Source organism: Solanum verrucosum, unplaced genomic scaffold (genome assembly GCF_900185275.1).
Source record: "Solanum verrucosum unplaced genomic scaffold, falcon-dt-bn FXZP01000064.1, whole genome shotgun sequence".
Taxonomy (NCBI): domain Eukaryota; kingdom Viridiplantae; phylum Streptophyta; class Magnoliopsida; order Solanales; family Solanaceae; genus Solanum; species Solanum verrucosum.
The window spans coordinates 83,232-108,828 of record NW_026020144.1 but is presented as its reverse complement, the minus strand read 5'-3'; the positions used below and the strand labels follow the sequence as shown (position 1 = coordinate 108,828).

Below are 25,597 nucleotides of genomic sequence, written 5' to 3'. Positions count from 1 at the left end.
ACTCAAGTTTTGAGAAGCAGGAAAATCAAAATACTATACAATGTGCGCAAAGTTAGAGAAACACGACGGTTACCTAAGGATTCAACACACGTCAGATCGATGATTGAATGAAGAAAATAAAGGAAGTAAGTTGGTAGGACAACGTCCATGCCGCTTCTATAAATTAACACAAAACGTCGGTAAGAGATCGAAGACTCACCTGAGACGATGAAGAAGTTTTGAGAATCAGGAAAAACCAAAACACTATACAACATGTGCAAAGTTAGAAAAACACGATAGTTACCTTAAACATTCAACACGCGTCAGACCGATGATTGAATCACGAAAATTGCCCTTAAAAGCAAGCTGGCAAGACAACACTCAGCTTCCAAGCCGCTTCTATATATATAAAAAATGCAATATTTTTTACTAAATCTGACTAATTGATATAATTTGGTAGGTAAATATGTGATTAAGATAAAATAAGAAGCTCACATTTGAGAAAAATTTAAAGAACAAAAAATGCTTAAAAGTATATTTAGAAAAACCACGCCCAAATGTATACAAGGGATCATTTTGAAAATAAAGAAAAGGAAGGAAAGAGGGAGAGAGAGAAATTTAGAAGCTGGATTGTATAATCGGCGGTTGCCTCGCCGGCGAAGTCATCAAGGATTTGGTTCAGGAGCTGAAAATGGTTCTTTCTTTCAACCCTTTCTCTCTCGTTTACGTAATAGTAGTAGTATTTTTTAATCATCATTAAGCTTTTTTTTTTTAAAATGTCAGAGTGTAGAAGACGATGCTGCTATAAGACGGTTAGAAGAAGCGATTGTCTCCCAGCCCGGCGACCCTTCTCTCCACTTTGATCTCGGAGTCTTATTATGGGACAAGGGAGGAGAATTGCCAGATATTCAGGAGAAAGCCGCACAACATTTTCTCATAGCAGCCAAGCTCAACCCACAAAACGCTGCTGCTTTCACATATTTGGGACATTACTATGCTCGAGTAGCTGTCGACTCTCAGAGGGCTATCAAGTGTTATCAGAGAGCCCTTGGCCTTAATCCAGATGATTCAATTGCTGGGGAAGCAATTTGTGATATACTGGACGCAACTGGAAAAGAGACCTTGGAGATAGCTGTATGCCGTGAAGCTTCACACAAGTCGCCCAGGGCCTTTTGGGCTTTATGCAGATTGGGTTACCTTCTGGTTATTGCTCACCCTAATTTTCTACTTCTTCATTGCCTCCTTTTTAGGGTTCCGTCCTGTCAAATACATTGCAAACTTACAGGTCAACCAAAACAAGTGGTCCGAAGCAGTGCAGAGTCTTCAGCAGGCCATCAGAGGCTATCCCACATGTGCTGATTTGTGGGAGGTTATTTCCTATTCTATCTCTCGTTTGTTCTTATTAATAATTGCTCTGACGCTGTTTAGTTTATTCCGTCACTAGTTCAGTCCTCAGTGACTTTTTCCATCTTGTACTTATCTAGGCCCTGGGTCTATCCTACCAGCAAATGGGCATGTTTACAGCCGCTGTTAAGGTAATTACCTATGCTCTAGTTCATAAAAGGCAGTTAGAGAAGTTAAAATCCACGAGAGGGGGAGATTAGGTAATCTATGGAAACATCCCATTGAAACATATGAAAGGAGAGTGAGCTACTTAATGGTAGATGGCATGCTTTAAAGGATAAGGGACATCAATAATTTTGTTACTTTTACACTTCCTCAATATTTTTTTTTGTTTCAAAGCTTTGGTTTATTGATACATAAGATGTATATGTATTAAAAATAGTTGAACGGAGTAAGTTGTTTGAACGCTGCTTATTTTCTCTGTGTATCTTGATATTTTGCTGCCATTATATTCCTTTCAATCTTGCTTTCATAACACTTCTTTTGGGCTGAGGGTCTATTGGAAATATCCTATCTACCCCACAAGGGTAGAAGCAAGGTATGCGTACATCCTACCCTCCCCAGACCCCACTTGTGGGATTACATCGGGTATGTTGTTGTTATTGGAGTAAGATGTTTGAATAGTTAAGTGCATTGTGTCACAATGATAGTACATCCCTTTGATGCCGTGCCGCAATGATAGTGCATCCCTTTGATGCCATGTCTCAATGGTAGTACATCCCTTTGATGCCTGCTACACCTTGATATAAGGGTGGGGGGTGGGGTGGAATAAGTGTAAGAAATCTGAAATGAGATGATAAAAGTCTACTTTTCAAATGCCTTTGGAGGTATAACATGGGAGGAATGAAGTCCGGAAGGAGTTGATGAATGCTATCCATGGTAAAGAGGAAGCATGGAGAAATATTGAAGGGGGATTATGAAAGAGCATTAGTAAGCAGTGGAAAGAGTTCAACCAGTTTAACAGATTTGAGGTGGGTAATGGAGCCAAATAAATTTCCTAACTTACTCAGTTACTTTCGGATTTCATGCAAATACTGGTTGACGGATTGATTTCAGGAGAAATTTAAATGATCGTCAGATAGAGCATTTATGTCAGTTACTGTAGCTGAAATCAGTTTCTGTTGATCATAATATAATGGACTCTCTGATTTGGTTAGCAATCAAAGATAACAAATTTTCAGTCAAGAGTTGCTACATACTGTTGATAAAGCAGTCAGGACAATTGGAAGCTTCTTGACCATGGAACATGATATGGAAGGCAAAAGCTCCTGTTAAGGTATTGCTTGCTTTGGGTGGATAGCTTCTTGAGGGGCATGTTAAACTCAAAAGAATTTGCAGAAGAAAAGTTTTGTCCAATGCAACAAATGCTATCTGTGTCAAGAAGATCAGGAGTCAGTTGAGCACCTACTTCTTCACTGCAGATTTGCCAGACAATGCTGGGGTTTATTTCTTTTATTAGAGGTATTACTTGGGTGATGCCTCACAGTGTAAAGGGGTTAATGGGAAGTTGGCAGCAGTTGGTGGTTCCTAAAGAGAGAAAGCAGATATGGAGGATTGTTCCATTCTGCATCTTTTGGACAATTTGGTTGGAGAGGAACAAGGCTTCTTTTGAAGGGTAAATAATTTTGATTTCTAGAACTAAAAATAGATGCTTATAAAATTTGTACTTCTGGTGTAAAAGTAACCCACTATTGAGTTTAAATCAGCATATGGATTTCTTAGATCTGTTAGGAAAGAGAATGTGATTGTCTGCCTGCTCCGTACTTTGTATTTCTTCTCCTTTCTGTACCATCTTGGTACTCTTTAACATAAACTTTTACCTTGTAAAAATAATGTCTGCTACATGTTGCTCAATCTTTTCTTCACATTATAATAGTCCTATGGAAGAGCTATTGAATTGGAGGAATCACGAGTATTTGCACTGGTAGAAAGTGGAAATGTCTATTTGATGCTTGGTTCGTTTCGAAAGGTAAAGTTACTCCTTGCTTCTGGTCCATGCTTCACTTTGCAATTTTAACAAGCTTGATATATGTAGTTCGACGTGTGGATTTGGACTGGTACTCCTGAACTTGGAGTGGTTTAGTAGACTCGTGTATGAATTCAAAATTATTAGGTTGTGTGCATTGTGTCTCTAGGTATTATTCTGCCAAATAAACTTATATAAGGATAGACAAAAAGTTCTTTTTACTTATACAAAAAGCTTCTCCCAGTAGAAAAAAAGAAGAAAATTTCTGGCTATGAGCTCATATGGGTGAAGATCATACCTATGAAAGATATTCAGATTCTTTTAACAATTCTTTCTTTACTCTTCAATCCTGAATGAAGGGAATAGAGCAGTTTCGACAAGCTTTACAAATCTCACCTCTGAATTTGTCCGCACATCATGGGCTTGCCTCCGCACTCCTTAGTTTGGCAAAGGAATCTATTGATTCTGGTGCCTTTAAATGGGGAGCTTCACTCTTAGAGGTTAGCTATACAGCATTTGAAATTTCACTTGCTTCTGTAGCATTATGGTGCAGAAGGACATACTTATTCTATTCCTTCGCCCTTCCTTCTTTTGGTTGAGACTTTTCTCAAGTGTTTTGCTTGATTTCAGGAAGCTTCAAAGGTGGCTCTAGCAAGTACTTCCATTGTTGGCAATATATCTTGTGCTTGGAAGCTTCTTGGAGATATTCAGGTAACTGCATCTGTTGAATTATGTTTTTTCTTTGCATTATGCCAGTTATTTTTGTGCAATTCCATTTCCCAACATCTCATCTCTTCCTACAGCTTTGTGTGGAGCATGTCAAGCCTCCCCCCATCCTATTACTTTACTACATTTATGTTTTAGTGTTGACTATGGTGCTGTTTCTATCCTTGGTTAGCTCACATACGCAAAATGTTTTCCATGGATGGATGAAGGATTGGGCTCAGGAGCTGATGAAAATTCATTCAGTAGTTCGATCCTGTCATGGAAGAGAATCTGCTGTTTAGCAGTCAGATCTGCTTGTCGCTCCTACCAGCGGGCATTGCATTTGTCCCCTTGGCAAGCTAATGTGTATACTGATGTTGCCATTGCATCTGAGCTTCTTTTCTCGTTAAAGGAGAACTGTAAAGATGACATGAACCCTTGGTATGTGTTCTATTTTATTGCTTAATATCTTACATTTGAACTAGCTCATTTATTACACTAGCTCATTTTTCAGGTTTGTGTCTGAAAAGATGTGCCTTGGAGGCTTATTGCTTGAAGGTTGCAATAGCGAGTTTTGGGTAGCCTTAGGGTGTTTATCTGATCATTCTGCATTAAAGCAACATGCTTTCATACGAGCACTGCAGTTGGATGTTTCTCTTGCTGTTGCGTGGGCATATCTTGGAAAGGTAACTTGCTGCATTAGTTTCCAAGATTATCTGTTTTCATTTATTTCTCGAAACTCTCAGAAATGGATAACTGAAGAAAACCTTTTAGTAGAGCACTTTGTATCATGGATCATGTAATTACAGTTCCATTTATTGAATATTTATGCTAGAATCCATAGATTCTGAACAATCCTTCTTCCTCAGGTCCTGAAGAACACTCATTGAGTTTGTTGGCTTCATGTAAGAAGATCCAAAAATATATTTACTTCGGTTCATGATAAGATTTTAGTCACAGGAGTCAAAAACCTGGAAATATCACTGTGTTTTTGCATGAACTGTTAGACCGAGTGTGCAATTAAGCACATGGACTTTTTTTTTTTTTTTTGAGAAGGTAACATTTGTATTTCTATTTCCAAAAAATCAAAACCTGCCACAACATGTTACAGATTCCTAATTACAGATTAAAGAGAGTATAACAGAAGATCTTCAATCCTATGACAAAAATTACAAAAATTACAGGGATCCTAAGACATTCATAACTGATTCTAGATCTTCCATATACTCCTGTTTACACCAAAAATGAAACAACACAAGACAATTCATCTTCATCTTCTGAATAGTGTTGCTCTTGTTCTGATGACATTTAAGGTTCCTTTCTTTCCACGTTGACCACCAAATACAAGCTGGGATGATTTTCCATCTCTCCCTATGTCCTGAGATGTTGGCATAACTACTCCATATCTTCAGGGTTTGGGTTACTCTCCTTGGCATCACCCACTTCAGTCCTTTTTTATTGATGAAGAGGTCCCACAGTTGGTTGGTTATCCTACAGTGAAGAAACAGGTGAGTCACCGTCTCAGCCTTTTCCCCACATAGGAAACATCTAGGGCTCAATTGGATACCTCTCTCATGAGATTTTCCTGAGTCAAAACAGCCTGTTTAGCAAGTAGCCAAGTAAAACAAGACACTTTGTAGGGAATTTTGGCTTTCCAAATCATTTTCCAGGGCCACCCGTTAATCTGGGTATTGAAAGTGTTGAACTTTTTGTAAGCCCCCTTGACACTGAATCTTCCTTGCTTGTGATCCTTCCATTCCAGGCAGTCTTGGACAGTGTTTCCTCCTCTGAATTGTTCCAGAGTTCTGTAGAATTCTACTACTCTCTGGATCTCCCAATCATTGAAGGGTCTTCTAAAGCTCAGATTCCATCCTTGGTTTGACCAAACCTCTGCCACAGTAGCCCTCTGTTGTTGGTTGAGGATGAACACATCAGGGAAGAGTGTTTTTAAGGGACCTTGTTCCAGCCAGCTATCTTCCCAAATTGAGACCTTCACACCATTTCCAATTTTGATTTTGCAATTCCCTCTAAGTTTTGGCCATAGGTTCCTTATGGTTCTCCAAAGGCTAGTTCCATAAGTGTTGGTCACCATGCTAGTTGACCAATGATCTTCCATTTCATATTTTGCCTGAATCACCTTCTTCCACAAAGCTTGTTCATTGGAGGCTAGTCTCCAGAGCCATTTCATTAATAGACATTGGTTCTGAGTCTTCAAGTTTCTCACCCCTAGACCTCCAACTTGTTTATTCCCAATCAAGGCTGCCCATTTAACCAAGTGAAATTTTTTTGTCTCGCTGTTGCCTTCCCATGGAAAGTTCCTTCTTAGAGCATCCAATCTATCAATTACTCCATCAGGGATAGGGAAAAGGGACATCATATAACTAGGCATAGAGTCCAAGACACTATTAATAAGTGTTAGTCTTCCCCCTAGGGAAAGATATTGACTCTTCCAATTCACTAGTCTTCTTTCACACTTTTCAATCACCCCATTCCAAATACCTAAAGGCCTGCTGTTAGCTCCCAGAGGCATCCCCAGATAAGTCGTAGGGAGGTCACCAATTCTTCCACCAAGGATCCTAGCCAGAGAGGATAGGTCAGGAACTACATTAACTGGAAATAAGAAGCTCTTATTCCAATTTATATGAAGTCCTGATACTGCTTCAAAGAGAATAAAGATCACCCTTAGCATCCTGAGTTGTTCTTTATTGGCATCACAAAATATGAGAGTATCATCTGCGTATTGTAAATGGGTGATCTCCAGTTCGCATCCCACTCTGTTTGATATTTTGAATCCCTTTAACCAAAGGTTCTCTCGAGCAGTTTTCAGCATATCACTTAGCCCTTCCATTGCAATGATGAATAGAAAAGGTGATAGAGGGTCACCTTGCCTTAGGGCCTCTTTGAGCAGAGAAGAAGCCTGTAGGTGAGCCATTGATAAGAACTGAGTATTTGACAGTTTGAATGCAAAATTTCATCCATCTTAGCCATCTACCACCAAAACCTCTTTTATCAAGAGTTTCCCACAAAAACTGCCAATTTAAGTGATCATATGCCTTCTGTATGTCCAACTTGCGGAGAATCCCTGGAGCATTGCTTCTGGTTCTAGAATCCACACACTCGTTTGCCATGAGGATGGCATCCATTATTTGCCTACCTTTAATGAAGGCCAACTGTTGAGTGGCCACTAGTTTATGCATCACCTTTTTGAGTCTCTCAGTAATAAGCTTAGAAATGATCTTGTAAACACTACCAATTAGGCTGATTGGTCTGAAGTCAGTAAGTTCCTTTGCACCTATCTTTTTGGGAATCAAGGCAACATAAGTTGAGTTGAAGCTTTTCTCAAAAACACATCTCTCATGGAAATTCTTAACAACATTGATAACTTCTCCTCTTATGACTTCCCAATAGTGCGTAAAGAAAGCCATGGTATAACCATCAGGCTCAGGTGCCTTGTCTCCGGCACAAAGCTTTACACTCTCCCATATCTCTTGGTCCTCGAATTCCTTTTGGAGCATAAGATTATCTTCTTCAGAAATTATTTGTCCTCCCCTGCAATTGCCTGAGGGTCTCCAGGTCTCAGTTTCAGTGTACAATTCCCGATAGAAATCCACTATCGCTTTCTTTATAACTTCTGGACTCTTGACTGCTTCCCCATTCACATTTAACTCATCAATAGAGTTATACCTTTTGTGTGCATTGGCAGTTCTATGGAAGAATTTAGTGTTATTGTCACCTTGCTTCAACCAATTAACCCTCGACCTCTGTCTCCATGATATCTCCTCATACTTGGCAATGTTCTCGAACTCTAGGAGAAGTTCAGCCTTTGAGTGTATCTCCTCCACATTGAGAATTCTCTGGTCCTGTGTTTCCTCAAGTTCAGCAAGTTGACTGAGTATACTCTGTTTTTGCAAGGCTATATTACCCTGACCAGACTTGCTCCAGTCCCTTAGTTTGTTTTTTAAAGCCTTTAGTTTGAAAGCTAGAATAAAGTCAGGTCTTCCTTCACATGTCAAGGAAGTCCACCACTCCTTGACCCTTTCCAAGAAACCCTCTGTGTGTAACCACCAATTTTTGAATTTGAAGTAAGATTTCGCAGGCTCCCAGTTCCCACATTGCAACATAATCGGAGTGTGATCAGATGTTACTTTCGGTAGAACTGATTGCTTAATGTTTTTAAAGCCTTCATCCCATTCATTAGACACTAGGAATCTGTCTAATCTAGCCACAACATCATGTCTGTCCCCTTTCCTCCAAGTATATTTACCACCTGCTAGTTGAGGGTCCAGCAGATTCAGGTCCATAATGAATTCAGAAAAATCGTTCATTGCTTTTGATATTCTGCCGCAGTTCTTCTTCTTTGAAGGATATCGAACTGTGTTAAAGTCTCCACAAACCACCCAGGGCCCATTGACCAGACCTCTCGCTGATCCAACCTCCCACCAGACTTCTTCTCTTTGTTCTCTATTGTTTGGAGCATAGACACCGGTCAGGAGCCAGGTGAATTCTTGATTCTTGCCTGTAAACTGGCAAGATATAGAATAGGCTCCTACATTGCTGATAGCTCCCTCCCAGACTTTCCCATCCCATAGAATTAGAATGCCCTCTCTAGTCCCACTAGCTTCAAGTTGGCAGAACTTTACTCCTCTATTAGCCCACAAATCTTTTACAATGTTACTGATATCCCCCTCAATCTTAGTTTCTTGGAAGCAATACACATCTGCTTTCCATTCATGAATTAGATTCTTGATAACACACCTCTTGTTTGCCTGGTTAAGGCCTCTCACATTCCATGTGATTATCTTCACTGTCATTGGGAACTTGGAACGGTATATCCCCCTTTGCTTCTTGTGCCATTGCTTCTGAAATTGCTTCCACACTCTAAGCTTTTCAATTCTTTAGACCCTTTTATTATTGGTGTTGCTTTACTGGTGTTTGCCCCGTTATCTTTGTTGATTTTCCTCATACCGTCAATCTTCATGAATAATGATAAAGCTTCATCTTTACACCCCTTGATGTCCACTCCAAATTCCTTGGCCAGTTTGTTTATGTTCTGATGGATCCAGATAGGGACGTCAAATTCTGGATCATCCCCTTCTTCTGGGCTGAGTTGATTTAGCGGCACGGCTTCTTCAAACGGAATCAAACTGGTACTGACTACTTCAGTGCTTTGAGGGTTGCTTCCTTGTATGCATGTGCTGGCCTGCTGCTAGAGAATCTCAAAGGTATCTACAATATTCCCCATCGCTGTTTCTGCTCCTCTCTTCTCCTTCAAAATTTCTTCCTCTCTCAAAGATAACCCTTGCGCTGTTACGAGCTCTTCTGCCTGATGTGGAGTAGTGGAGGAAGAGGTAATTAAGTTAGCCTCTAATTCCACCACAAATGGGTCCAACAAAAGAGAGAAAGAAGTTTCTGCAGGCAGCCCATTTGAAATGGATTGGGCCAGAATATCTGGGCGCAATTTTTTCCCCTTATTTACTAAGATTGCTTTCTTAGGAAGAATAGAGTGGTGGTCCCTTGGTGTACATGTGATATCACGTGCTGGGCCAGCTGGCCATTTTGAATTTTTTGGATCATACGAGGACCCCACGTGGCCAGTCACTTCTGTAAACCCTAAAAGGCTGTCTTCCCCCTTTTGACCGGACACTTCTTCAGACCGTTGGATATTAATGGGTATTCGTCTCCGTTCATCGGAGATCACTCTAGCCGGTGTCTCCACCCATAGTTGCACTTTGAATGTCAAATCTCCATAGGTCAGCTCCACTGTGCTCGGAATCGACTCGCCATCTCCTCGCACCTTTAGCCTAGCCCATTTGAGGTGATTGCGTAATTCTGTTTCTTCTTCCGTACGGATCCAGCCTCCACAGAGATTTTCGATCTCACGGAAAACTTTTTGGGACCACAAATGGAGAGGGAGTCCCACTACTCTTATCCAGACTTGATTCGGTCTCTCAAAAATGGCATTTGAGGTTGGTGACCACCATTCAAGGCTGAATTTGTAAGATTTCCAAAACCAGTCCCCCCTTACTATGTGATCAGCCGCTGTTCTATTGGGGAATTCGAAGAGAAATCGATTCCCCCCAGATCGAAGATATTGATTCCATGATTGTGCCTCCAAGTGCTTGCGACCTATCGTCGGATCCCTGATAACGTGATGCCTGGGATTTCCTCCGGTAGGGATCCGACAACACTCTTTGCTAGAGACTCGTTCTGAGTTGTTGAGATGGCATCTGATATAATGAGTGAATTCCCTTTTTGTTGAATCCTCGCACCGTTTAATTCCCTTGTAGACCATTTATTGTTCCTGACAATGTCTGAATATAATAAACCCTTCTCAGTTTTCCTATGTGATGTTTTACCTATCGGTTGGCCCTTAGCATTTATGAAGACTGATATTTTGGTAGCTATGTCCATCCATCCAGAGTTTAAAGATCACTCAGGTATGATGATGACATCTCTTTTCTTGTCCTGCACCTTCATAATACTAATATACCGACCAAATTTGTTGTAGTTCCTAGCGCAGAAAAGCTCAGTAAAGTGGTCCTGACGTTTCCATCTGCGTACAGTGTTTCCATGGCTTTTAGAGGCTTCCTTGAGGGTGTAGGCTAGCCACTCCATCGTCTTCTGGCTAATACTCATCCTCGTCATCATCTTGCTGCCTCTCTCTACCCAGTCGTACCAAGTTTCGGCTCTGGATACCACCCTGGTAATGTCGTACGATTTGAAACCAACAACAAAGAAAATAGTATCATCCCCCATAGTTGCACAACGAGAAAAAAGGAAGAAAGGCTTGAATAAGAAGAGGTAGAAGAAGAAAGAAGAGGAGAAAGAAGGGAAAGAAGGCGCGGGTATGTTTCCGGCAATGGAAGATCACCGGAAAGGGATTCTAGGGCCCAGAAGGGACCGCTAGAGGTTTACCTCGGTAGGAGTGCCTGGGAGCATTTTAGTTGTATTGATTTAGTGAGGTCTTGACCTATGGACTTTTGTTCATCCAGGATTGAATGATTTACTTCTGATGTCTTTAGCCTTGCTCGTACTGTTTACCCATCAATGTAATATAAAGGTTGTTCATATTAGGCCTTATTATCATAGTTAAGAAATTTAGCTAGCCTATCCAATTGTAGGAACTATAAGGCCCTTTTTGGACATGATGTGAAATAAGATTGATTTGAAGTTGAAGTTTTGTTTGGACATTCAATTTGGATTTCTTAAGTTGTATTTTTTCTCATAAATGTGAAACCCCCGTGAGAACTCTCAAAAATTTCCCAAATTCTTATATAATCTTACCAAATCTTATCAAATGAGCAAACCATTATTCATAAATAAGATATGGAATATCCTAAGGCGCTGCATTGATAAATCACATATCTCCAAATTCCTTTTATAAAAGATATTTGTGATTATAAACTTTCAAAGACACATATTTTATAAAGACCCACTAGTCAACAAAAGTAGTAACTAGATATTTTTGTATATAATTCTTTCACATGATATGAACAATCTCTTCTGTTTTTGCAAAATTTAAATTGCTGAGTCTTTTTTACAAAAACTTATGGGTCAAGTTTTGCAGTTAGAAAAATTTAACATCACTATTTGGAATCCCAAATTCTGTTTTTTTTGGGAGAATTTGGAATTTGAAATCATGATCCCAAATTGCATGTCCAAACACCTACTAGAACAATTGTGATTCATGCCCCTGTCCCATGTAAACTGCCCTCCAAATAAAGGAGGGTCCACCAATTCTAAATCCTCAATGATCTCAGAAAACTCTCTCATATCCCTGGAGTTGCCCCTACCAGAATTAAATTCAGAAGCAAACTCGGTGATGTTGAAATCACCACCCACCACCCAAGCCCCTTCACTAAGCCCTCTGAATCCTGCTAACTCCCACCAAAGTTCCTCCCTTTCCATTCTGTCATATGAAGCATAAACTCCACTGTAAAACCAAGCAAAATCCCTATTATTGATGAAAGAGTTTTTTAACTGTCAGAGAATAAACCCGTCAATAATAATCTCCCTGAACACCCTCTTATCCCACAGAAAAAGAATACCTCCACTTCTTCCATTGGTCACCAAGATGGCATAATCATCCCACCTGTTATCCAATAGATGTCTAGCTACATCCCCTATATTCCCTTCCATTTTTGTTTCTTGGAAACAATAGATATCCACTCTTCATTCTATTAATAATTATTTGATCATCCTCCTCTTTTCGAGATCATTCAAACCCCTCACCTTCTAAGAGATTATATTAGCTTTCATTGATATCCTGTTAAGTTAGAGTCCCTCCTAGCTTCTCCTTCCTTGAATTTTACCCCGAACTCCAAATTTTTTATTTCGTTGGCCCCCTTAGCTTTGATGGTGATTGAAATGGGACTAAGACAGGATGCCTCTGCCATCTCGTCTTTTGCTATCAAATTTCAGGAATAAGGACCAAAACCCCCCTTCAAAATCCTTAAAATCCACTCCTAATTGCTTGCTTTACTGCAAAACGTGACGCTGAACTGAGTAGAAGCATCCGAATCAGCATCTTGGACTTGCACATCTAGAGATTGCCCAACATGACTTGTTCGCCAACTTCTTGCTAGGAAATTCGAACAAAAACTGTGAATCGTTAAGGTCGTAGACGTATACTCCACAAGGAACACCTGAAAATAGAGAACTGTGGGGAAGTGGGACATTCTCGGCATTTCGGCAGCAATTGCAGAAATCCTGTTTGCAGTATCCATAGCCATACGTGCTAGTACTCAATTTAAGTTCTTCTACCCTAGCTTACTTAAAAGAGAGAACTTGAACTTCTTAATCTCTATCTTATTCAAAAAAAAAAAAAAAAACGGAAGAGTGAACTTGAACTTCCTATATCTGGTAGATGGGTTTACTACAGCACGAGAAAGGTGCATGTTCACCTAGATGACAATAAGTGGGGCAATCCTAATTGCTGTCAATTTTCAAAAAAAGGAAGGACAGTTGTCTGGTGTTGGTTGGAGGTGACAGTTATCCCATGGAATTAGTTGAGATGCGAGAAAGCTGGCCCGGACACCACGGTTATAAAAAGAAGGTATACTATGTGGTGCTGTATATGCAAAAGAACGGGAGAAGATGTAAACCATTTACTAGTGCACTGCTAGAGTGCAAGGCAATTGTGCTGGACACTATTAACCAGTTTGGAGTATAGTGATTGATTTCAGGTACAGTGAAAGATCTGTTGCATAGCTGTCTTTCAGAAGAAGGTGCAGGGGATGCAGAGCATGAGATGTTGGTCCATTGACCCTTTTGTGGGGCTTTGGAGGGACAGCAACAAGAGAGCATCTGAGGAGTAGAAAATGAGTTTTTACGTGGATAGTACTTTTCAACTTTTTAAGCATCCACAATGTTCCTATTTGTATAGATGACTGTGTCATCTATAGAATCACGTCTTTCTTGTCACCTGCTTCCCTCATTTTTTTTTGAGTGCGCGCGCGCGTGTGTGTAGGGTCTCCTTATCCAATGTGCTGAACTATTAACCGTTGCAAGTCATGATCATACTGTATATTAAGGTCGGGTCTGTTATGTAAATTGATTGATGCATGTGTGATGATTAGATCTGTCTAAACGTTGGGTTCATATAGCTTTATAGGCAGGAGGGGGAAAGTCAATTGGCTCAGCTAGCATTTGATCGTGCAAGAAGTATTGATCCTTCATTTTCATTGCCATGGTCAGGCATGTCGGCTGATGCTGCTGCAAGGTAAATTCATTATGTTATATAGAAAAAATAAGGAATGATGCATTTGCACCTTTCGTGTGAAATATAAAGCTAAATACGCTTCTTAACAGGAATCTGAAACCAGACGAGGCGTATGAGTGCTGTCTGCGGGCGGTTCAGATCTTTCCAGTAACTACATTTCTCTCTTTATGTGTTTTTTTCAGAAAATATATAAACTCTTTAAGTGTTTTTTTCAGAAAATATATCAACTTTCACCTTGTCTGGGAGTTTGTTAGATTTGCTTCTGCATCTAAAGTTAGTATAACAGGTCACATCCTGATGCTTGTGAAAACAGACTTTAGAGTTCAGATGCACACTTATATACATGTGATTCTCCCAACAAGTCAATCCAATTATTGCTTTATCAGAAAATTCATTACGTGGTTTCTTTTCAGTTGTTTTTGTCCTGTTTGGAGGTTCTTACAGTGCCTGTCTCTGAATAGCTTGCAGAATTCCAAACAGGTCTAGTTAAGCTTGCTCTGCAGTCTGGTTATCTGCGATCTCCAGAGGTACTTAGGCACTTGGTTTACAATCCATTGTGTATGTAATTGTTGCTTGTCTATGTTTAGGCTCTGATTCATTGACGAGGGACTACTTCAGTTAGTATTGAGTGTAAGTTATTATAATTGTTATACCAGGCATTTGGAGCCATCCAGCAGGCTTTGCAGCGCGCACCTCAGTATCCTGAATCTCACAATCTGAAAGGGCTAGTTTGTGAGGCACGGAGTGATTATGAAAGTGCTGTTGCTTCATATAGACTGGCACGCCTTGCTGCCAGAGTTTTTGCAGGAAAGCTTTCAAAATCATCTCTTGCAGATATATCAATTAATTTGACCAGGTCACTTTGTATGGTAATACACTTTTACCACATCTTCTCAGATTCAAGTTCTTTTGCTTCAGATCCAATGTGCAATATTACTCGTTTTTTTTTGCCATTGTCAACGGGTGCTTTGATCAACATTATTTTATGCAAGTTCTGAGATGCTTTGTATCCATACAGGCAGGAAATGCTGATGATGCTATTGAAGAATGTAAATATTTGGAAAGCAAAGGTATGATTCTTTATCATATTTGCGTTTTTGTTGTTCCTAGTGAGAATTACAGCTTAAGAAAAATATCATGGTGAGGGATTAGGGCCTGCTACTTGTCTGTGAACAAAACAACAATTATGAATTGAGTACTATAAAAAAATTAGGGAAAATTGTATATAATAGCAAACTATTAATTCAAATTAAATGCTATAAACATAGTTCGATTTAATTGTCGCCTCTCTCGCTTTTATACAAACGCAAATGTATAAAATGCGTTTGTGTTTGTATAAAGCGAATTCCCCTCTCCCAGATCTCGCTCGCTACTCTCTCCCTCACCTCTCTCGCTTATACAAACAGAAATGTATAAATTGCGTTTCTGGTTGTATAAAGCGAGAGAAAATTGTATATACACATGCAAATACATATATCTTCATCCTAAACACTTATAATTATACAATACAAATATTCCCCTACCCAGTTCTCTTTTGCCTTTCTCTGTTTCTCGCTTTATACAAACACAGATTATACAATTGATCTTTTGTATATGTATACCGATACAGAAACAGATTAGTTGAAACTGCTTTCTTTTGTATATGTATAGCGAAATATACATATTTATGTTTGCTATGGAGCGCAATTATGCAAACTATAGCTATAGCATACAAATATGATTTTTGTGTTTGCTATATGTGAAAGTTGCTCAAAAAATTATTATGAATTGAGACTTTATATGAGTGCTGAACTACTAGTTGGGCAAAAATGTTAGGCGTTGGGTATCTCTTAGTGTTCACTTTAGCTAGTTGCTGAAGTCGTGGAGTAGCATCTTGCTTAAAATGTATTTGATATTTTTGTCCTACTTGCATGATTTTGCTCTCATAATCGAAAATTCGCTATGACAATGCTTATTGCTTGGTCATTTTAAACCTGTAATTTCCATTTTCGCTAGGTCTTCTGGATGTAGAAGGTTTGCAGCTTTATGCGCTTTCTTATTGGAAACTTGGAAAATATGACCTTGCTCTTTCGATGGCAAAGAGACTGGCCTCATTTGCTTTACCAACAGAGCACCCATTGGCTGCTGCCTCCGTCAGTTTCATCTGTAGATTAGTATATCATATTTCAGGGAAGGAATTAGCTATGAGATACATATTACAACTGCCAAAAAGAGCCTTCCAGAGTTCAAGAGTTAGGCTTGTAGTATCTGCTATTCATGCATTAGATGAAAGTCATCAGCTTGACTCAGTTGTTTCAAGTGTTCGTGAGTATCTTTCATCTAGCAAAGAGATTGCTGCACTGGATTTCATGGCCACACTGGGCTTACTAGTAAGTTTTCTATTCCAGTTGCGTCTTTTTACTTGATCTTGGGCCTCTAAGTGTAAATCCGGACTTCCTTATCGGGGATTTAGGTCAAACATGGATCTAAGGACTGCCTAGAAGTTCAGCAGGGGGTCAATTATCTAAGAAGAGCTCTTCATATTTCTCCAAACAGTCATTTGATAAGGTACATTTTCATGTTGCCCACTTTGGCATGAACTAGTGAATTGTGCTTGATCAGAGCACTTCAGATTAATGGGTGTAATTCATTTTAATCATGGTTTGCTTGAGATTGGAACAATAAAAAACTAAGCCTCCGTTCCAAATAAGTTGGGGCTGACTACATGAATCCTCACGGACCATGTCTTTTCATTTATTTGAATTATGATTTGCTTGAGATTGAAGAGTTGGCCAATTTTGGATGCAATTTTTGTGGTTGTTCCAGATTGAAAAATACGTGAGTTTCTGTTTTTATTTCAGAAAGCATTTTGTTTCCTTTGCTTCTTGAGAAATAAATGAATCTTATTGTGGTGGTTTGAGTTAGGCCTCATTTGTTTGCACTTAAAGAAAGTCTGAATCTGTATGATTCAGATCGTAGGCCATTAAGTGCATTCGTTTTCATTAAGATTTAAACAATTATTTGGTATGAATAAATCTTATTCATTAAGATCTTGAACAGAGTCTTAATATCATTAGAGATACCAGCGACCACCACTAACATGCTCTGCCATCACAACCACTACCATCATTGTTAACCAACATTATTGTAACCAACCACCAACCCCCAACCAGTGGCAACCACCACTACTGTCAGTCGCTACCACACCTATCAAGGTTAAAATCTCAGCAAGAGGCAAAAAAAAGCCAAGTAAACTTGTCCCGTTGGCTATGGCCGTGGTGGAGAACCGTGGGAAATCTGCAGTTGATTGGTCGACGTGAGTGCTGGTATGACCACTATTATTATTATAAAAAGATAATAAATAAATTACCGAAGTCAGGATTCTTGGTCACAGTCTGTCAGTTCCTACTTGAACTCCTGTAAAGAATTCAATCTTCTACCTTAGCATCACTTAATTTACACATCAATGTCCATGCTTGCTTTTAACTTGGGGGGGTGGTTGGAGGGTTTGGCGTTTGCTAAGTTTTCTCGGCCTTAGAAAATCTTTGCATGGGTGTCCAGTTCTTCATGCTCAAGAACTCTTGCTGAATATCATTGGTCCGTCTTCTCTCATTTTGCACAATTGATTTGTTCCATGTTGATTTTCGTTTTCTTATAAAATGGTAACTGTATAGTCCTCAGCACACAAAACTATGCTGGCATCTAGATTTACAAAATATCCTGTGAGTCCTAATGAACCTATTTACAATAATTCCAAAAACTCTAGTATTGACTCAGACTCTACCACAAAAAAATTATTTACTCCTGAAATGTAAAAACATAATGCAATCAAGCTTAATTTTCTGCTTAGAGTTAAATTATCCCTCAAAACACCTTGCATTCCTTTCTCTCCAAACTGTCCACCATATTGTGGCTGGTATGACCTTGCACTATAGTTCCAACAACTCAGCAATTCATGGGTGTTTCCTGGCATTAACCACTTCTTCTTTCCCAGATTTTCGTTCGTCTTTCATTAAGTGTCCATTTCAATTATGGTCTAATTTGTTTGAATTACGTGCTGTGTTGATCTTGACACTTGAAAGAGTTTAGCAAAAAATGCATTGTTGATTGCTATTCCATATATGGAACTTATTTCCATCTGTAAATTTGTGTTCTTAGTATGATGATCAAAGTTGATTGATCTTCTGTAATATTCTGGTGAATAGGACCCTTCTTGGCTATCTGTTAGTAGCCAGCAAAGAATGGAAAGATGTTCACATTTCAGCTCGATGCTTCAGAGTGGATCCTTCTGAACATCAGAAAAAGGAAGGTGTTAAATCCAGTGTTGAGATTTTTGGTGCTGGAGCAGTTGCTTGCTGTAATGTGGGGAGCGGCAAGAAGACACTAGCAATGTCCATCTGTAGAGAAAATTCAACACTGGAGTGCAAAACAATCAAGATGCTGCAGAAGTAATGTTCTTTATCCACATGCTGTTGGGTTTATTTATGAAATTTTATTTCTATTATACACTTTCTGCGGCTCATTTATTGATAAATAATCTGATACTTCTGGTGCGATGGGAGGAAGACACGTGAATTTTTTTCCATCAAATATATGCCAAAGCTGTTCTGTGTGTCTAATTTATGTTTATATTTATAGGTGTGTCCATCAGGAGCCTTGGGACCATCATTCATATTACCTCCTTGTACTAAATTATCTTCAGAAGGCGCGGGAGAAGAAATTTCCTCGTAACCTGTGTGTTGTTCTTGAGAGGTTGATAAATGTGGCTCTTCGAAGTGAGCTTTATGCAAAAGATGAGATTTCTTCCCAGTACCAAAAGTTCCAGCTTCTGCTTTGTGCCGCAGAGGTTAGTTTGCATTGTGGGAATAATTTCAAGTGCATTATGCATGCAAAAAGTGCTCTAGAGATGCAGCTTCCAGATAACTACCTCTTCTTTGCACACTTGCTACTGTGTCGTGCCTATGCTGTCGAAGATAATTATTCAGGGCTTCATGAAGAGTACATAAGGTGCTTGGAGCTCAAAACTGATAATCATATTGGTTGGATTTGTCTTAAGTTTCTTGAAAGTCGATACAAGCTGCAGTCAGATTCCAGTTCACTAGCCTTGGCCTTTCAAGAGTGTGGCAAAGAAATAAAAACTTCGTGGAACATGTGGATTGCTATGTATAATTTGGTTCAAGGTCTAACTGCAGTTTGGAATGGGGAATTTATTGATGCAGAAGAGTCCCTTGCGCAAGCTTGCTTGTTGGCTGGTGGCGAGAGTTGCCTTTTTCTTAGCCATGGTAACATTTGCTGAACAATTGTAAAACTGACTTTAATATGCTTAAACTCTTTCCTATTAACTGACTTTTTGGCAGAAGTGTATTTTCCCATTCAAAAGCTCTTCTATTTCTCTCTGCAGAACCCACCATAATAAGTGCCCAGGGGTTGCATTCCATCGTCTGCATTTTCTTCCATCTATATCCATCTTTCTTTCTTACCCTCTGTGTGTCTATTAAAGTCTGATGGTCTTTTTGGTCCGATTGGTAATGGGAATTTGATTATTCAGGTGTTATTTGCATGGAGATTGCCAGGCAGCAGTCCGATTCAGATTTTTTATCACTTGCTATTAGAAGTCTGAAGAAAGCAAAAGACAGTTCTTCAACGCCGCTACCCTTTGTCTCACTGCTATTGGCACAAGCAGAAGCTAGCCTCGGCTCTGAATCAAAGTGGGAAAAGAACCTCATTGAGGAATGGTCATCTTGGCCGCCAGGTTTGATATTTTGTCCTTTGATAATTCATATATATTTTATTTAGAGCAGTTAAGTTTCGACTGTGGTTGGCAACTTTGCTTGAGTCAATACCAAGTGCAATATCGAGTAGTGGGTCTTTCACAATCAGACTAACTAGACTACATACACACTAAGGTACTTGATTGTGGAAGGTTGCCGTGTAGCTGACCCTCTTAGTCCTTTAATGCTTTTATGTTTTAAATAAGATTTGAGTACTACTGGGGTTGAAAATTCTGACTGAAATTTCCACTTTCTTGTATAGTATTCGGCCAAGTTCCAATATATGCATCGGCATTTGAATTCCATTCCAGTTCCCTGTGTTTCTAGACATAGCTAATTGCCTAATGTGATATGCAGGGGTGAGAGGGGGGGGGGATATTTATACATGGAATATTTGGGAGCCACACAAAGAAACAACTAATGGAGTAAAACAGAAAAAGAAAAGAGAAGCCTATCCCCACAATTTGTGGCAAAATGATCAGTGTTGTCAACGGGGCACTTAAGCTCTGAAGCGATGCACAAAGCGAGTTGGACACTTCACATCACTGAGACAGCGGTTAAGTGAAAGCACTACGGCTTTTCATTTTGGTGATCCTGTCACCAACTGCCCTTTTCACAGGGCAAGGTTAAAATGAGGTGTTTGGGTTTTGTTTTAAAGAAGAGACGACTAAGAGCCTGTTTGGATTGTCTTAAAAGTTGGTCCAACCTACTTTTAAGTCATTTTTAGCTTTTAGGAGTGTTTGGCAAAATTAAAAATGAACTTAAAATAAGTTAAAAATGACTCAAAAAAAGTTAAAAAGTTAAAAGTAGGTACTCTTCTGCTTCTCATTTTTTAACTTAAGAGTTACTGAAGTTTGACTTCTTTAAAAGCTACTTTTTTCAAGTTAAGCCAAACGGGCTCTAAATATTAAATATTACTTACCACGGCCTCTGTTTTAGGTGAGGTTCTATAGTTCGATGGTTACTTGTATTTTCATCTCCCCCCTCCCAGTAGCTATGAAAGATTTCTAAATATATTTCCTTCCTTCCATTTAGGGCACCCTAAAGGAAAAGGATATTAATAGTTAGCAAGATATTATGGGTCAATATATTAGTATAAGAAAAATGAATGGCCTTTGAAATAAAAAGGCTAAAATAGCATATTGCATTTGAGTCGGAGATTTAAATTTAAGATGGTCTTTTAACTTGATTGACATGGTTTCCTCTTCAGTTATTTCACGTACTTGCAGTTTTTTTTCAATTGCTCCACCCATATAATTGCACATATGTCAACATCTTGAGCGAGCTCCCAGTAGAACTTGGTGCTCTTCATCTTGACCAGACTGAGACTGACAGGGACTGCCTATATTATGTACCTTGTTCTTACTAGCAAAAAGACAGAAAGCTATTATTGTATTGTTACTCTTGCTGGTTTGTTTCCCCTGCTGCTCAGAAATAACAAATACTATCCAAATTTATTCATGAGTGTCCGAATGGCTTATGCAGCTCATGCTTTGGCTTCATCATGTTTCTTGCAGAGATTAGGCCTGCTGAACTGTTTTTCCAGATGCATTTGCTTGCTAGACGGCTGACAGAAGGTTCCGGAGCTATATCCAATCTAGAGCCATCTACAAGTCCTCTAAGATGGATACTTCAAGCTATCCATATCAATCCATCTTGTTTGAGATATTGGAGAGCTTTGCTGAAATTTATGGAGTAATTTGCAAGCTCTGAACTCGTACAACAACTCAAATTCCGTCTTTTCTGCTACTGACTAGGCATTTCATTTTTCTGCTTTCCTTTCCAGAATCCGGCAAATATTATGGTTATATCTGCCTTATGCATGGTTTAATTTAGGATTCCATCTTTTTATTTGGTCATTTTAATTCTCCTTCCTTCTTTGCACTTCTCGATTCCGTCCTAACGTGTATTTATCATATGTATAGTTATGCCATAGGTATCTCATAAGGCGCTCTGGCAGCCGTCTAACAACAACTGTACCAGACAAACTATACTTCAAATGAGCAGCCGTTGACAGATGTTACTGGCGGGTGCAGAGGTCCAGCAAGCGTTATCGGCATTGGGGAAGAATCGGTTGGAAAAATGTTAAAATTTGGAACTAATAGGGACTCAATTTCTTCCTTTTGATTGTACAAAGAGAGGGGAAAACGTTATAATTTTTTATCGTAGTTTGTTCATTTACGTACCAAACTCAGGAGCTCTTATTGAGATCCTCAGCGTAAGCACGTCTAATTACCAAGTCACTTGTTTGAATCGAGTTCAGTCTGATCTCAGTTGGTATTCCAATGTTTTTACTAGAGTGGCTGACCACCTTATAAAACTAGTAGAAAAATAGTAGCTAGTGCTTAATGTCATGCAATAATTGGGTTTTGTCGTAAGATTTAGTTGGATTTACTGAAGTTATCTCAAAAGATCTAGAATGCCAAGTAAAGGAGCAGTGCTTACATATAAGACAGAGATATTAATAACCATTTTAGTATACTAGAGAAGCCTAAATGTTCATAGATAATTATTAAGAACCAAGTATCTGAACATTTGTGATAATTGAAAATTCATACAACGGACCACACACTAACTACATTTGTGATATTAAAAATTCATATAGAACGAACAACACACTAACTACATTTGTTATATTGAAAATTCATATAGAACGAACCACACTAACTTTGTAGTTGAGGCTAATAATATTTACAACTAGTTGTCTTGCCCTCCGGACTCACCTGTGACACAGCAATCAGTAGAGGGGTCTCAGAAACAACAACCCATTACAAATATCAAGAATAGAAGTTTTTTTTAACATATAAACTCACATACATGTAGAAGTGCTATAATCTCATGTCCATTTGACGCTAAGACCCAATTTTTGAGTTGGGAAAACTAGACACGTGTGCTGTGTATATCTCTTGTTAGAATATAAATCTGAAATAAAATGCTGACATAAAACCACTAATAATAATAATAAGAAGAAGAAAGACGAGAGTATTGAATCCCTAACATCTGGACGTTCGACAAATATGCCTTGAATGTATAACAAAAGTTGATTGCAACTTTACAAAAGAAAATTTACACGACTCTTCTCCTTACTCCAACTCCCTCGCAATTATTGCCTATTTATTAAGCATACCAGAAGTACAATGGAGTTTAAAGAAAGAGATGTAATAAGTTGTTGACATTAGTTTTTTGTAATTAATTAAATGTAATATGTAACTGGTTTTTCTTTGGAAAAATCGCCCCATATACACATTTAAGAGTAAATATTACGGGTTTTAAACCTACTTTTAAAAATTTCTTGCTTATAACATATTATTTACGGGCTATGACATATCAGTTAAATTTTATTTTATTTTAAAATTAAATTATATTTATTTAATAAATTATTAATCTATTTATAGTTTTTTATTATTAATTAATAATAGATCATTAATTTTATTTTACTTTCTTTTTAAAAAAACTAAAATTTTCAGTTACCTAATTTTAGCGATTTTCTTTCCTTGTTTACCGTTACCATCCCCGATCATTGATCACACCACCAACACACACGTTTCTTCACTCCCACACGACTCAACCCACAACCCACTATCAAACTTTCTCCATTCTTTCTCATCTAGTCCAACATCAAAATTGATTACCCAGTCTGCTGGGGTAAGTCTAATGTTAAATGAATTTCCTTTCAAATTCATGATGAATTTCTTATTTCTCATGTTCTCTTACAGATTAAAGAAAGTCTTGAACTAGTATCTCAACAAGCCTATTCTAGTGAAAAGGCTCCTCTTTCATCAGATCCTCGGACTACAACAGACTGGGATCCCATGCCAAGGCAAGACCATGAGGCCTCCCACGATCTGTGGTCAAGACTACGAGTCGTGGTGGAGGTCGTGGTTCCTAGGCAGTGGCTAGGCCTCAATGCCATGTCTCACACATGCCTAAGGGACCTTCACGAGCTCTTTCACTGACCGTGGTCAAGACCACTGGTCGTGGTCCTTGGGCAGTATTTGGCCAAGCTTGGGGCAGCCTTGGTCTTTGGCTTAGGCTTGCCCCTTTTGGCTTGGTTCTTGACCTTGCAACCCTCAACCAACCCTTAGAAGGTCTTTTAAACTACGGGGTCTTGTACGTACTTTAACGCTTAACCACTAAACCCCTTAACTCTTGACATTAACCCTCACGTTTAGGCTCTAGTTTAACCTATCATTTTTCGAGTCGTTATAGAGAGGGAGAGACTAGCGAGAGTGGCGAGCGAGAAACCTAGGGAGAGAGGCGAATGACAAAAGTTTTCTATGGATTACAATTAAATCAAACTGTGGTTATAACATTTAATTTGAATTAATAGTTTGCTATTATATACAATTTTCCCATTAAAATTTACATGTATGAATTTGAATATATATATATTAGTTGTTAAGGTATTTATTAAACTTTGAGCATTAAAATTGTTTTACATTTTAAATATCACTCATGTATAAATTTGTTTTTTTTTTAAAAAATAAAATAAAAATTACATAGTAAATATAATATTCAATAAAAATATCGTTGAGTTGTTATAATATGTGTCCTTGTATTTTGATGCTTGATCAATATTGTATTTTTATTTACAAAAAGAATGGGTGAAGAAGTATAAAAATCAGGTCTAAACTCTAAAAGTCTTTGAAAGAAAGTGATGAAGATGAACAACACTATAGAAATATTACTGATATGACATGTTCCTTCCGAGAGATGGTTAATTCAAGACATGAATAATGAGATAATAAGCAAAATGACCCTTTGATCATAATTTTTTTATCCAAAATAACTCAATTATCAATTTTTATAAAAAATGGCTATTCGACAATTTTCAATTGCAGGCGAAGTGCAATTCACACTTTCTTCTTCGCCTTCTTTGGTCTTCTTCTTTCTACCATTGATGACTTCTTCTTCCTTGTTTCTTCGTTGTTTACCTCCTCCTCTTTTTCCTTCTTCTAAGTTCAAAACTCGACTTTAAATCGACGTGTTGCAAATGTTAATAATTTTGATTGAATAATATATCAAAGAGTTGAAACATTGAGAGGAATTCATATTCAAAAATTTGAAATGGTTAGAGGAGATTTGAGTTGGTTGAGATTGAAAAAAAAATTGATCTGCAATATATGCTTTATTGTATACATGAAAAATGGAGTTAGAAGGTGAAAATAAAACAAGGTTGAGTTAAAGTGTCAAAAAGAAATTTAAGGGAAAGTTAAAAGTTTGTGCATGTGTTTGACCTATCAATAATGTATAATTGTATATGTTATTATATCAACAATGTATATAGATGTATATACATCTTTGATTATATTGTAGTTATATCTCATCTATGCATGAATATACACTACGTATACAATATATCGATACATTTTGTTGAAACATTAATATTGTGCTATGTTTTATGTAAATGGAAACTTGATTATATTTAGAGCAAATAAAATTATTTGTTGTATACATATTAATTTCTTTCCGGTGGTTAGTCCACTCCATGAGTCATGAATTAACCTATTTAATGTTGTACAATTTTAAGGAGAGCGTTGTGTTTTCTTCTGAATTAGCCTATTTAATATTCTACAAATTCAATGTGCTTGCTTCTGAAATATGAGTTCGTCGGAACACTATGATATGATTAATAAAATTGATATATTTTCATCATGTATTATTACCTCTAGATAGGGGTGGCAAATGGTTGGATTGGATCGGATTTGGATGGATTGAATATGGATTGCGCAAAAATGATTTGGATTTCAATCCATCCAAATTAGAATATGATAAATATGAATTTGGTCAAATATGATTTGGATAAAATAGTTCTAACCCATTTTAAAAAATCTGTTTTTCAAAAAAAAAAATTACCCCCTTCCCCGGACACCCCCACCCACCGGGGGCTCCCCCACCTTCCACCAACCTATCTCTATTTTTTTTTTTATTTTCCAAAAACAAAAAAAAAATGTTCTATTTTTTAAAATTTTTTTTTACCTCCCCCCCCCCCCACCTTCCACCAATCGACCCCTAAATTTTTTTATTTTCCAAAAAAAAATAAAATTTACCCCCTCCTCCCGGGTACCCCTC

The 25,597-nt window shown here is 38.3% G+C and overlaps 1 protein-coding gene across 1 annotated transcript; it reads left to right on the top strand.

Annotated features, from left to right (window-relative positions):
• The first annotated feature begins 547 nt into the window (after positions 1–547).
• LOC125827561 (tetratricopeptide repeat protein SKI3) lies at positions 548–21,333 on the top strand. The gene is made up of 20 exons (XM_049506858.1): positions 548–673; positions 763–1,182; positions 1,265–1,348; positions 1,464–1,514; positions 3,260–3,352; positions 3,709–3,849; positions 3,980–4,060; positions 4,248–4,495; positions 4,569–4,740; positions 13,660–13,775; positions 13,865–13,922; positions 14,237–14,302; positions 14,432–14,644; positions 14,794–14,845; positions 15,771–16,144; positions 16,228–16,322; positions 17,960–18,202; positions 18,393–19,036; positions 19,303–19,506; positions 21,043–21,333. The coding sequence occupies exons 1-20, from the start codon at positions 671–673 to the stop codon at positions 21,222–21,224; spliced, it is 3,540 nt and encodes a 1,179-aa protein (XP_049362815.1). The 5' UTR covers positions 548–670; the 3' UTR covers positions 21,225–21,333.
• The last annotated feature ends 4,264 nt before the right edge of the window (positions 21,334–25,597 follow it).

What these genes read in the sequence shown, in the direction of transcription:
- LOC125827561 (XM_049506858.1), top strand. An exon ending in GCAGATTGGGTTACCTTCTG is followed by an intron (nt 1,183 to 1,264) that starts GTTATTGCTCAC and finishes GCAAACTTACAG; the next exon opens with GTCAACCAAAACAAGTGGTC. An exon ending in CGTGGGCATATCTTGGAAAG is followed by an intron (nt 4,741 to 13,659) that starts GTAACTTGCTGC and finishes GGGTTCATATAG; the next exon opens with CTTTATAGGCAGGAGGGGGA.